The sequence below is a fragment of the Erigeron canadensis genome, chromosome 8 (assembly GCF_010389155.1).
Source record: "Erigeron canadensis isolate Cc75 chromosome 8, C_canadensis_v1, whole genome shotgun sequence".
Classification (NCBI taxonomy): Eukaryota; Viridiplantae; Streptophyta; class Magnoliopsida; order Asterales; family Asteraceae; genus Erigeron; species Erigeron canadensis.
The window spans coordinates 44,264,120-44,276,345 of NC_057768.1; the positions used below are offsets into that span (position 1 = coordinate 44,264,120).

General features: G+C 33.4%; 1 protein-coding gene across 1 annotated transcript; it reads left to right on the plus strand.

The window, feature by feature from the left end:
- The first annotated feature begins 2,983 nt into the window (after positions 1-2,983).
- LOC122579099 (protein PECTIC ARABINOGALACTAN SYNTHESIS-RELATED) lies at positions 2,984-9,528 on the plus strand. Its single transcript, XM_043751199.1, has 11 exons — positions 2,984-3,444; positions 3,611-3,661; positions 3,757-3,847; positions 4,790-4,866; positions 5,586-5,674; positions 5,767-5,886; positions 6,281-6,397; positions 6,477-6,620; positions 7,260-7,383; positions 7,866-8,057; positions 8,545-9,528. Exons 1-11 carry the CDS (start codon positions 3,091-3,093, stop codon positions 8,902-8,904), a joined length of 1,719 nt encoding a protein of 572 aa, XP_043607134.1. The 5' UTR covers positions 2,984-3,090; the 3' UTR covers positions 8,905-9,528.
- The last annotated feature ends 2,698 nt before the right edge of the window (positions 9,529-12,226 follow it).

The window sequence follows — 12,226 nt, forward strand, 5'->3', positions numbered from 1 at the left end:
CCTAAGAATCCCGATAGTTGATGTGAAATGAGGCCTAAGAACCTCCGGGGCCTAAGAATCCCGATAGTTGATGTGAAATGAGGCCTAAGAACCTCCGGGGCCTAAGAATCCCGATAGTTGATGTGAAATGAGGCCTAAGAACCTCCGGGGCCTAAGAATCCCGATAGATATGATTTGTTATGATTGTTTAGCTTATATGGATCCATATATGTGTTGATAGTGTGCAAGGTGAGCATGTAAATGTGGCATGACGGTGTCATAGGTTACATGTGAAAGTCCTTGCACTTTGCCCTCCTTCGTAGGTATAAACGTATGCAAGATTATTCACTAAGCTTTGCTTACTTTTTAGTTGTTTACCCTTTTATAGGTTGTCCCGGATGCGGAAGAAAGTAAGTATTGTAAAGATTGAAGTTAAAGATGCTTAATGGATATGGGTTGCTTTGGTTAAATGCGGATAATGGTATTGGTAATAGGACCCATAGTGACCCCTTTGAACTATTGGCTCTTTGTACTCTTGTTATGTCTTTTTGGAGAATTATTATGATGTCTAGAGTTAGACTCGAGTTTTTGGGTATTTTAAATGGGTCGTTTTGTAGTTGTAATGTATGGATTTTGTTTAAATGTGTTTTGGAGAAACTCATAATCCGTAACAGGTTTGGATGATGATTTTACGAATGGGTCATGCCGAAATTTCTAATTTTGTACGTCGTCATTTGTAAGATGTCAACTCGGGTAATTGACCCATTGGTGGTAAAGTGAATGTTTGGTCAACGGATACTTTTACCTTGCGTATTTTTGAGTCGAAATGTTAAAAAACGTCGAAAGGAGTATTTTTGGTGTACAACAGAAGAGGACGGCCTTTGTGCAGAGGACGGCTCTTGTGGACGGCCTCTGCAGGACACAAGAGCCGTGCTCCTCTGTAATTTTTACATTTTTTTTTATCGAGGCTTCGTTTGATCTTTTCGGATCCTGAAACTCGCATAGTAGTCTATTAACATCATTTTAAGAACATTCCAAGTGTCTTTTCTTGAATTGGAACATTTTGATTTTTCGCGAAAATTGGCCGTATTTTTCTAAGTATAATTTAACTAATTTGCGTTTCTTTTCTTTTATGTTCATACTTTTGGGACTAAATTGAGTCGAGGCGTTACAAAAAAGACGAGATTAACCCCACACATGATCACCACATGTAGTTATGACGACACTCACTAACGCTTATGTTAAAATGGACCAAACTTGTAAAAAAATCTCAAAATGAGGACCCCATTGCAATGATACTTAAAAAAGGACCCCCACTGCAAAAATAGACAAACCACATGGACCAATCTGGCAATTAACTCTAATGTTCTAAAATAAATTACGTTATTCTTAATAGAAAATTGAAACGAAAGCAAGATAATCTTTAGTTGTTTTTGATCATGTTTGTTTCCTCCAAAGATGAGATAATTAGAAAGGAAAGGAAACACATTTGCGCCAAAAATAATCAAGAAAACATGAAAAGTAAAGATTCGACTGGTTTCATAAATAATTTAATTATAGATATAGGTTGTAATGAATTTTGTGGTTATAGACTTGTAGTTACAATATAACAACTAAACCTTTTATATTAGCTAAAAATAATGACTTAAGTGACGGTAAATCTTTCGAGTGATAAAAAATATGAAAAAAAGATAGATTTAAACAAATGTTAATGTATTTCATATGAAATCAACCATGATGACTTGAATGATAGACTATAGCTCATTGCTTTAGAGTGTAATAGTGTATGACATGTTATCGAATTTTTGCTTTGGGGTGTATGACATGTTATCGAAAGAAATCGTTTCTTTAGTAGATGCATTTCGACGTTTTGGTAATGTCATTCACTCATTTGACTGTTGTTGCATTTTTTTGTTTGTCTTAGTTATTACTAGTAGTTGCATTGAGAAAGTATTTGGTTTCAATTTGTCGTTTAACACTTACTATAATAACTAGGTGTTTAATGATTATGACACGAAAAAAGTGACGGTCTTTCGTCTTTCTTTGATTGGTTACATAAGTTTATTAACTTTATTTGCTTCCATACTATGGTGATGTTTTCTTTAAAAATTTGATATCAATTACTTGAATAAATGGTTGATGTATTCCAATCCATTCAAGATCACGCTCATTGCAAAATCTAAGATGGTCTCACTATTTGTCGATGGTTAGTACACGAGTATGTCATAACTACATTGATTCATTTTTTTTTTTATTTTTATTTTTATTTTTATTTTTATTTTTTTGCGTATTTTATGTGTTTTAAATAGTTTTGTTAGAGTTGGATGTTGTATATGTATTTAACTGAATCAGACAATCTCTTTACAAGCTATTCAGTTTAATAAAATTCATTCATTTAAAAATTGTGTATTAACGCATAGTTTTTTTTGTATTAACCATATGGGTTACGGCTCAGTGTCGCCTGTCCTCATAAGAAGCGACTTGGTGAGAACGCCACTCAAGTTCAAATTTCTGCAAAAGCATATTCAATCAGCTAAGGTTTTGACGTCTTACAATCAGGCAGTGTTGCATGATCGCTAGATTGGGATGAAAAATTTCTCTACAAGACTAACGAGTTTCTAAACATTTATTTATTTATGTATTCATGAAGTGATGTGCAATACTAGAACTCAAATTGCAAAGTTATGCCAAGGACTATATTCAGTGGCGGTACCACATAAGGTCAAAGGGGGGCCAAATGCCCCCTCAAAATTTAGTTTTTGTTAATGAATTTTTAATTTCTTCATTGATTTTAAAAAAAATTTCATAAGTTTTTGCATTTTGATTTATTTTATATTTATTTTTCATGAATTTTTTAATTTTGTTTTCTTTGTATTTTTTTTTTCTGTTACCTATATTAGTATTAGCACTAAGCCATTAATATACGAGTAAACATTAGTATCAATCTATACTTTATCTATATATTAATTTCCTCGAAATGAAAAAATACGAAGAGTGCAAAACAGTAGAGTCAGACAGTAGACAGCACGCACATCTAGCAGCGAGTAAGAAAAAAAAAACATACAAACAAAAACCCGTCAAGAACTGGCCTTCAGTCCGAAACGACTAGCCATGGCGGAGCTCCGCCACTCAAGCTCGATCGGCGGCAGACCAACACCGTCACCTAGAAAACGCGATGACGTCACTTCACCACTATCATCATCATCATCATCAACAACAACAGAAACACATCCACATCCATCTCATTTCAACAACAACAATGATGACGATGATGATGGCGGTCGAGATCGGTACCCTAGAGATCGAATCAGATCATTATTTTCAAATAATACTTATTTACAGTTATTAGATGAAAGCGGTGTAATTAGGGTTTATATTTATACACATTTTAAGATGTTGCTTTTACTCTCCACACTCATCGCTTTTGCTGGATTGTATTCCGCTTATTCCCTCATTACTCATCTTGTAAGTTTTATTACATTTATATATATATATATATACATCATCTCTGACTGATAGGTGATTTTACTTTAGTTATAGTTTATGATGATAAGGACTATGTTTTTAGGGATCTATAAAAATAAGGATGAACTAATGTTTGTTTTTACTGTATGCTAATTTGTAATTGTAGAATGCACCTTACTTGTGTACCAAGGATGGCATTACGCTTCATTGCCCTCGGGTAAGTTATAATACATGTGATCGAGATTATTTGTAATGTATGTGATTGTGATAATCTGTAACTTTAAATTTGTGTTGGGCCTTTGTTGCCATTAGGTGAAGGAGGCACCTTCTTTGTGGGAGAATCCGCTATCAGCCACTACTTCTTGGAAGTCATGTGCAGAAAGACGCATCGGTGCAATTTCAGGTGAAGTCTTTGGATAGATACTTGACTTTATGTTGATTTTTTTTATATCATTAAATGATGCTGATATGGAGTAGAAATGAGAATAGTGGTTAAAGAAATGAGCCTCGTTAGGATCGATTGTTATAGAGACTGCTAGAAAATTATCTCGACTTACAAAACGGATGGCTAACACAAGAAGATATTCTAAAGTAACGCCTTTTCTATTCTATTTGTTATCCCCTTGGGGAAATGATACATATTATAGTATTTGGTTCATCATTTGTGGGAGCTCCCCTAATTACATTTACATGGATGTTAGAGTTGATTCACTCTGTCCTTAACGAGCTAATGGATCAAGTAGCAACCTCACATACCATGAAATCTTTTCTCTGTCTCTCAAACTTGACAATCAATATTATTAAACATTTATTCAATCCTTGCACACAGTTTTCATGGATTCCTGAATTTTGGTGTTTCAGTGACTTATCCTTTTTCTGATTTCATCTATGATTTAGCGACTCTTCAATTCTTTGGGGTCAACTTTAAGTTAGTTCAGAATATTCTTGAAATTCCCATTAATAATCATGGAAATTCTATATGTACATGCAATGCCAGAAGATTTTCTTTGGACTGAGCAGCTGATACCCAGTTGTTTAGAAATTTATTAGAAACCTTTTTATATACTTGATATCATGTGAATGAGTACACATGATTCATTCGGTTTCTCTAGCACCAAGACTGAAAGCCTCCAAGTGTTATTCCATTCCATGCTCATTACTTGAAATTAACCGGGTGTTTCTCATTTCCGCTTTGTGAAAAGTATTTTGTAGCTCACTTAATTTTGGCCTTCTCTCATCTTCCTCTGAATAAGCAAAACATCTAGTGTAACTTCAGCATGTAAGATCATATATGGCATTCTTACTGATCATTCTCACATGGCCTTCATTTCTTGGTTCTGTGCAGATCTTCTCGAGGCAAATGAAACAAATGGATATATATTTATTCATGCAGAGGGCGGGCTAAATCAGCAAAGAATTGCTGTATGTTTTATCCTACATAACTCTCTAATAATGAATGTTGGATGGATCTCATACAATATTTCTCATCACTGTAAACCTCATGTGTCCGTGCAAGTTTTCTTCTTTATTATAATCTAGTATTTCTGTAAGCGTATACAGGCCTAAGATTTATGCTAACTTTTCTACAAGTTCTTGCAATGCTTCAAACTCACAGTTCTTTTAAAAAACAGTGTATAGTTATCTCTAATCTATTAGTATTGAACAGTATCTTCTGCCTCTTACAATTACAATTGGTCCACCAAAGTTTAAGTTGACTTTTTGAATTTAACCATATAGCTCAACTTTTTTTTGTACACTGTTTTGAAGGTCGAACGCATGCACTATTTGGAATTATTTGATTATATGTCTTTGTATCTCTTGGATGTGATAATTTACAAATTAAAGTTTCATACAAGGTAGCAAAAGCAAACATTCGTCATGATCAAAAACCTTTTAATAGTATTTTTAGTAACCACTTCCATTAAAGTGATATCATCTGGTCCATTTGTTATGCACCTGAACATCTTTACGTTTTTTACTCTCTAGTGTCCCTTTTTCTTGCAACCAACCAATGTACTTGTATAAATGATACGCAAGTATTCGCTTTATATTTTTGCTAGAGCGTTATATTACTGGCTGTGACAACCTTTCTTTCTCAAATACTAATTGGTACAGTACCATCATATGTCTTCTTCATGTAGATATGCAACGCTGTTGCAGTTGCCAAAATCATGAATGCCACTCTTATACTTCCAGTGTTAAAGCAAGACCAGATCTGGAAAGACCAAACGTGAGTTATCTTTAGTTCTTAACCAAAAGGTTTAATGGGCAAGTATTAACTTGATATCCTTGCTAATGATCTTATCATTCTTTTTTTCCCAGAAAGTTCGAGGATATATTTGATGTGGATCATTTTATCGACTACTTGAAGGATGATGTGCAAATTGTTCGTGATATTCCATCATGGTTCACTGACAAGTCAGAACTGTTCACAAGCATAAGGTTCAATCTCATTCTCTCTCTACGAATACACTTGCACCTGAACGAAATATCATTCAGATTTAATGTTTTATCAAGCAGATTTGTGAACGTCCTGAATATAGTTTGTAAATTGTTGGTTATGGAGGTGGGAAAATATATTTTTACAGAAGCATATATTTTTAATATTAATGTCATTTTGTCTGAATAATTACATTCAGTAGGTTATATGCAATAATAATTCATTTTAGGTACTCCAAATGTTTGACCCATTCATTTCCTACCTCTACTTAGCTGTCTATGCTTCAAGGCTGAAGTCTCTTAGTGTTTGAGCATATTGGTTTGTGATATTTCTTCGACACCACAATGTTGATGCATGATGTGGTTTGCTAAGAAGTTTTTTGTTAATGCATGATAGACGAACAGTGAAAAACATCCCCAAGTATGCTCCCGCGCAATTCTACATTGACAATGTCTTACCTCGGATCAAAGAGAAGAAGATAATGGCCTTAAAGCCTTTTGTAGATCGACTTGGGTATGTCATGGAACATCTTCTGATGTATTGAAATTCATTCCATCAATTTGTAACCTTATACATGTTTGTTCTTGTCCAGCTATGATAATGTCCCTCAAGAAATCAACAGGTTGAGGTGCAGGGTGAACTACCATGCTCTCAAGTTTCTTCCTGAGATCAATGAAATGGCTAATCAACTTGTAGCAAGGATGAGAAATCGGACTGGCAATTCAAATCCTTTTATGTAAGTGTGTTCAAGTGGTTGCCAAATGCCAACTTTCCATGAGGTGTTTGGTTTTGCATTTTGAAACTGATTTTCTGATTATTGTGGCTCAAAGTCACAATAATTAGATTTTTAGTGTCTGTATAAGCCGGTTCTGCTTTTGATTGCTGCTTCTCCAGGGTCAAGTACAGTTTTGGATCATCAGTATTATAATAATTACAACAAACCTTATTATTCATGGAAAATAAAATGACCTATTTACCATTACTAAGCATAACCGGAGACTTGCTCCCTAGAAAAAAAAATTCTTATTTTCTGCTTTACAACAATGTCCCTTTTAGTCATTTATCTATCACTTCCAACAAGATTTGGTGAAGACAACAATGTGTTTTTTGGTTATTTTGTTGGTTAATTCCTTGTATCATCAGTTTTGTTAAACAGCCATACGTATGTTTTACAACTTTAAACAACAAAGCGCATTTAAATGTTTTCTTCTACCATCTGTTTTCCTACAACTGATTATCTGATAATAACTATAGACAATCATAAAGTCACTTTCAAATCGTGCATCCAAACACCCTGTTAAATGTGGTGCAACACAATTTTGTGATTTGAAACTCTCGACTGACTAAAGATTTGCAATCGTATCTTTCCCAACAGGGCTCTTCATCTTAGATTTGAGAAAGGAATGGTAGGACTTTCATTTTGTGACTTTGTGGGGACAAGGGCAGAGAAAGCTTTGATGGGATTATACAGATTAAAAGAGTGGCCTAGGCGGTTCAAGGTCAGATGTCTTTTCAAGTTCTTGGGATCACATGACTATTGAAACGTGCAATACCCTAAAGTAATAGCTAGAGCTGGCAAATTGTTTAGCATGGGCCAGTTTTGTTCATGCAATTAAACTTTTTTGTTCATAGTGTTTAGTTTTATCAGTACTTAATGTATTTAATGAAGTTCTAAAACTATATCGTTAACGTAATAACTGATTTCTTTCAATAAAGCGATATAGGAGTCCACTTGAAAACGCTTTGGTTGAGTTCAACCAGCATAATCTGTTTCATTATAAGCCTACTTACTTCTTTTAATCAGTTTGTTTTGTACCACACAAGTCGATCCACTTTTAGGTAAATTGGTGATTGGTGGAAAGTCTCACCTCTAGTGGTTGCTCTAGGATGTGAGGATGTGCTTATGGTTATAATGTTATAATACTGAAGTTAGAAGTTTATTTAGAGAAAATTGGATTAATAAAAGAGGTTTCTGCTGCAGGATGGTTCTCATTTATGGCCGCTTGCGCTACAGAAAAGGAAAGAAGGACGATGCCCTCTTGAGCCTGGGGAAGTGGCAGTAATGCTGCGAGCAATGGGATATCCAAAAGAAACTCAAATATATGTTGCTTCTGGCCAGGTCTATGGTGGGCAGAACCGCATGGCTCCGCTTAGGAACATGTTCCCTAATCTTGTAAGAATCTCTTCTCAACCATATCCCACTGAGTTTCGTCCAATTTTAAGACAAAGCATGATCATCGAACAAATTACATTCAACATCTTAAGTGAAATATTTTGGAGATGAAATGGACAGGTTGGGTAATGTGTTAACGAGGATATTTTATGTATGGGTCAAAATGGGTTTGGTTGACCTAAAAATACATTTTTTCCATAATTTGAATTTTAAATGTGATTACGAAAGTTATTAGTTATGTCATCTTGATGATAATTTAATATTTTCGATAAAATGATTTAGGTTATTTTCTTCAATAATAATAATACACTTTGGGTGTGACTTTCGGCCGCATCAACCCATATGGCCTGTTTTCTGTTACTCTGATTGTTTACTTTCACTCTCTTGACCCGTTGGAATAATAGTAGAACTTAAATTTACCTCATAAGCAAATGGGTTGAAATTACCATCTTTAGTATTTCCTGATTTTTAAGGGGGTTTGTAACAGGTAACAAAGGAGGAGTTAACAACAAAAGACGAATTAGACGGTTTCAGAAAGCATGTCACAAGCTTGGCTGCCTTAGATTTCTTGGTGTGCCTGAAATCAGACGTTTTTGTGATGACCCATGGAGGCAACTTTGCAAAATTAATAATCGGTGCGAGGAGGTACATGGGTCACCGCCAAAAATCGATAAAACCCGATAAAGGTCTGCTTTCTAAATCTTTAGGTGATCCCTATATGGGTTGGGCTACTTTTGTTGAAGATGTTGTCATGACCCACCAGACCCGCACTGGGCTTCCAGAGGCAACGTTCCCCAACTATGACATTTGGGAGAACCCTTTAACACCTTGTATGTGCAAAGCTTGATCATACAGTCAGGTTTCTTTAGAAGCTAATATATCCAATCATCTTCAAGCTATCAACTACAACCTACAAAGACAACAGCAATACATGGACCCATGTATGATATGATTATGAAAAGAGGAAATGAAGATGGTTGGTGCCAGGGGAAATAGATCAATTGTGATTCTTGTAATCGTAAGAGCTGGATATGTTTGGATTAGTGATGGGTGGATTGGTGGTGTAAATTAACATAGAGAGAAAGTATAAAAGGGGATTAGCCCTCTTCGATTTGAGGGGATTAACTTTTTGAACTATCTACTTGTAGTTTCATTGCAAACTAACCATTGTTTTGTGAAAATGTCAAGAGACGCTAAACTTTGCAAGAAAGTGGGTTTTGGAAGATTATGCAAAATGAACCACCATGGTCATTTGATTTTTGAAAAGTACAGCGTACTTGTGCATTTTTGCTAGAACATGGTATTTGTTTGTGATGAAATCAAGTATGGTAGATGAAAAGGAATCCCCAATGTTTGTTGTATCTTGACTTTGTGGCAAACGGGTAAGGGTTGATTGTTTCATATAGGTATATGTAGTTATTTAATTTGAATTTTGTGGCTTCTATATGGGAAAAAGTTACTTTGGTTTTAATAAGTGGTGTGCTTATAATTATGGTATAATGTCTCTGTCGAATCGTTAGTCAAAGATCGTAGTGTGGCTGTGTTTGCGATGAAAATCAGTGACCAATATGTATTATCTTAATGTATATGTATTACTATAAAAGGAGGTTTTTCAATTCGAGATCTAAAAACATATCTTTCCGTGGCACCGGTACTAAGTACTCTATGGTTCGGTTCTTTGGCAGGTTTATTGATAGAGATTAATCGTTTTTTCCCGGATGCGTTGACGTTCCCCTTTTTTTCATTCTAGTTATTAATGTGGGAAGGAATAAAGAAGATTAGAGATACAATTAAATAAAGTCCCTTCTTTTCTCTTTTTTCCCTAAAAGTGAGTGTTGTGTTACTGAGGTCCAAGTGTCAGTGAACTTTTTTTAATATTTGTTTTTTCAATAGGAGAATTAGATTGACAACTGGTGCAAAACTTGATTAGTATTTACTATGTCTATATAGGAGGCGATCCCCTCAAGTTATTTTCAAACTGAGGTATCAAGTTGAAAACTCCTACTATATAGCACAGATGTTTTTTAAGTAACTCGGTTTAGGTGTAAAAACTGGAAACAAAAGCTGGTTGCCAGGTCTTTTGGGTCATATAGTTTGGACAACTTGTGAAGAATATTAGATATGAAACATTACTAACATTTGGGTGGTCTTTGCCGTTTGTTTAGTTATTTACTTTCGTGTAACAGTTATACAAGTTTGTTACTCACAAACACTCAACGAGTAGAGTGATGTGTTCACACCATCACATTGTTAGCATAATATATATGGTTATAAAACCTTCATCGCTACTTCTCAATGGTGTGGTTACACTGTCATCATACCGAGTTGTCTGATACATTTCATTTTTATCTTAACCTTTCTATATTACAAAAGGGTTGATTTATATGAAAGGATGTTCTCCAATAATCATGAAGAAAAGAAGAAAAAAACACAGATCAAGATCCTCTGAAGTTAGAAACATCTTGAATAGTTTATATTCAAAATTTATATTTGAATCTTGACCATTGATTTAAATTCAAGGGTCAAGATCTCTAACTTAATCAGTGAAGTTAATTATAACTTTAAAGGATCTTAATTAAAAAATACAACTTAATCAGAAAGAAGGTTGATATTTACTCCTTATTCCTTAGGTATCATATCAAAAAGTGTGTAAAAGACAAATAAGATGGTTTACAAAGTTAAGAAAATAACAATGTCACTCGGTAAAGACTATAGAGTTTATATTGTTTTTCTTCTTAGAAAATGACAAGTAAAAATTAAGTACAAGTTCCTTGTTTTAAACTTGCACGTTTGAGATGGGAACGCTTATACTCAATCGTTACGTGCTCTACATAATTTCATAGGTATTACATCTATAAATAAAAATAAAAACTGTAATTCCTTTTAACGATAAATATCTATAACAATGTGGCTAATGTTACCTTGGTCCTTTTGTTACTTATATATCCTAACAAACTAAAGTCATTTAAAAAAATTAAAATCATTATTGATGGGGTATTTTAAAAAAATATATTTAAATTTAAAATAATTAGATCTTAAATTAACCACCATCTTACAATTAAGAAAAAAAATAAAATATATGTGACTAAATTGATAAGTTTATAGACAAATTTAAAAATAATTAAATATCAAAATTTTAGACATATTTTTAAAGACTAAATGGAATTCCGTGCGTTGCGACGGTTAAACAGTGATGATTTTGGGGATTTATGGATACGGTGGTAATGGACTGCGATTGACGACAGTGGATGGTTAGGGTGAGATATGTGTGCTTGTGTATGTGCAATGTGGGCGGAGGAGAAGAAAAAGAGAAATGAGGGGTATTTAAGGTTTTATTTGTGTCAACAGTATTTTTTGTCGGAAAAAAATGTTGAATTAAAAATTCCCAATTTGTATGATAAAAGACTAGATATCAAACTATTTATACTATTACTTCCCAATATAATATTGTGTTTTAGTGGGAGAACTAAAATGTAAGCAATGACGAATTAATGGGGACAAACCAATAAAACCATGATACCATTTCAATAATGACGGCCATCACCCTTTTAAGTTTTAACAAAAAGATTCACCTTGATTACGATTCCATAACTTTGCTGTCTTTTATTTTCCAATCAAAGTAGAGTTGATTATTTTTAGAAAAAATTATGCTAAATATAGCTTTTAAGATTACAGTTAAGATGCGTTAAAACTTTGTTATAAAAATTAACAATTTCTTTTTAAAAAATTTTGATTCATTTAAATTAGCAGATGTTAATTTAAAAGCTGAGCAAAATTTGTTAATTTAAAAGTTATAAAAAGATATTGATTATGTTAGTTCTTTTAAATTATTAGCAAAGGGTGATGAAAGTGTCAAATCTCTTTCCCGTCCTCTCATTTATTTTTGGTTTTTCTTTATCGACATACAATTTTATTATCAAATGATATAATAAAGCGAAATGATATATCTTTCTATCATTTTAGCCTGATATCAACCTAAAAATAAAATGATAATTAATAAAATTTGTATGTAATAATTTAAAATTTTAAGGCCATGTTTTTTTTTTACTTAATATACTTAACTGTTAAAAATTTCACAAATTCAGTTTAAATTTATGTTTCTTTTTTGATTTAATAAATAAAAATAATAGTCAATTATTTAATTTTTATTTAATGCATATAAAAATTCT

Excerpts from the sequence above, each read along its gene's own strand:
- LOC122579099 (XM_043751199.1), top strand. The coding sequence starts at position 3,091 with ATGGCGGAGCTCCGCCACTCAAGCTCGATCGGCGGCAGACCAACACCG. Across the intron at positions 3,662-3,756 it reads TTACGCTTCATTGCCCTCGG|GTGAAGGAGGCACCTTCTTT; the intron begins GTAAGTTATAAT and ends TGTTGCCATTAG. Across the intron at positions 7,384-7,865 it reads AGTGGCCTAGGCGGTTCAAG|GATGGTTCTCATTTATGGCC; the intron begins GTCAGATGTCTT and ends TTTCTGCTGCAG.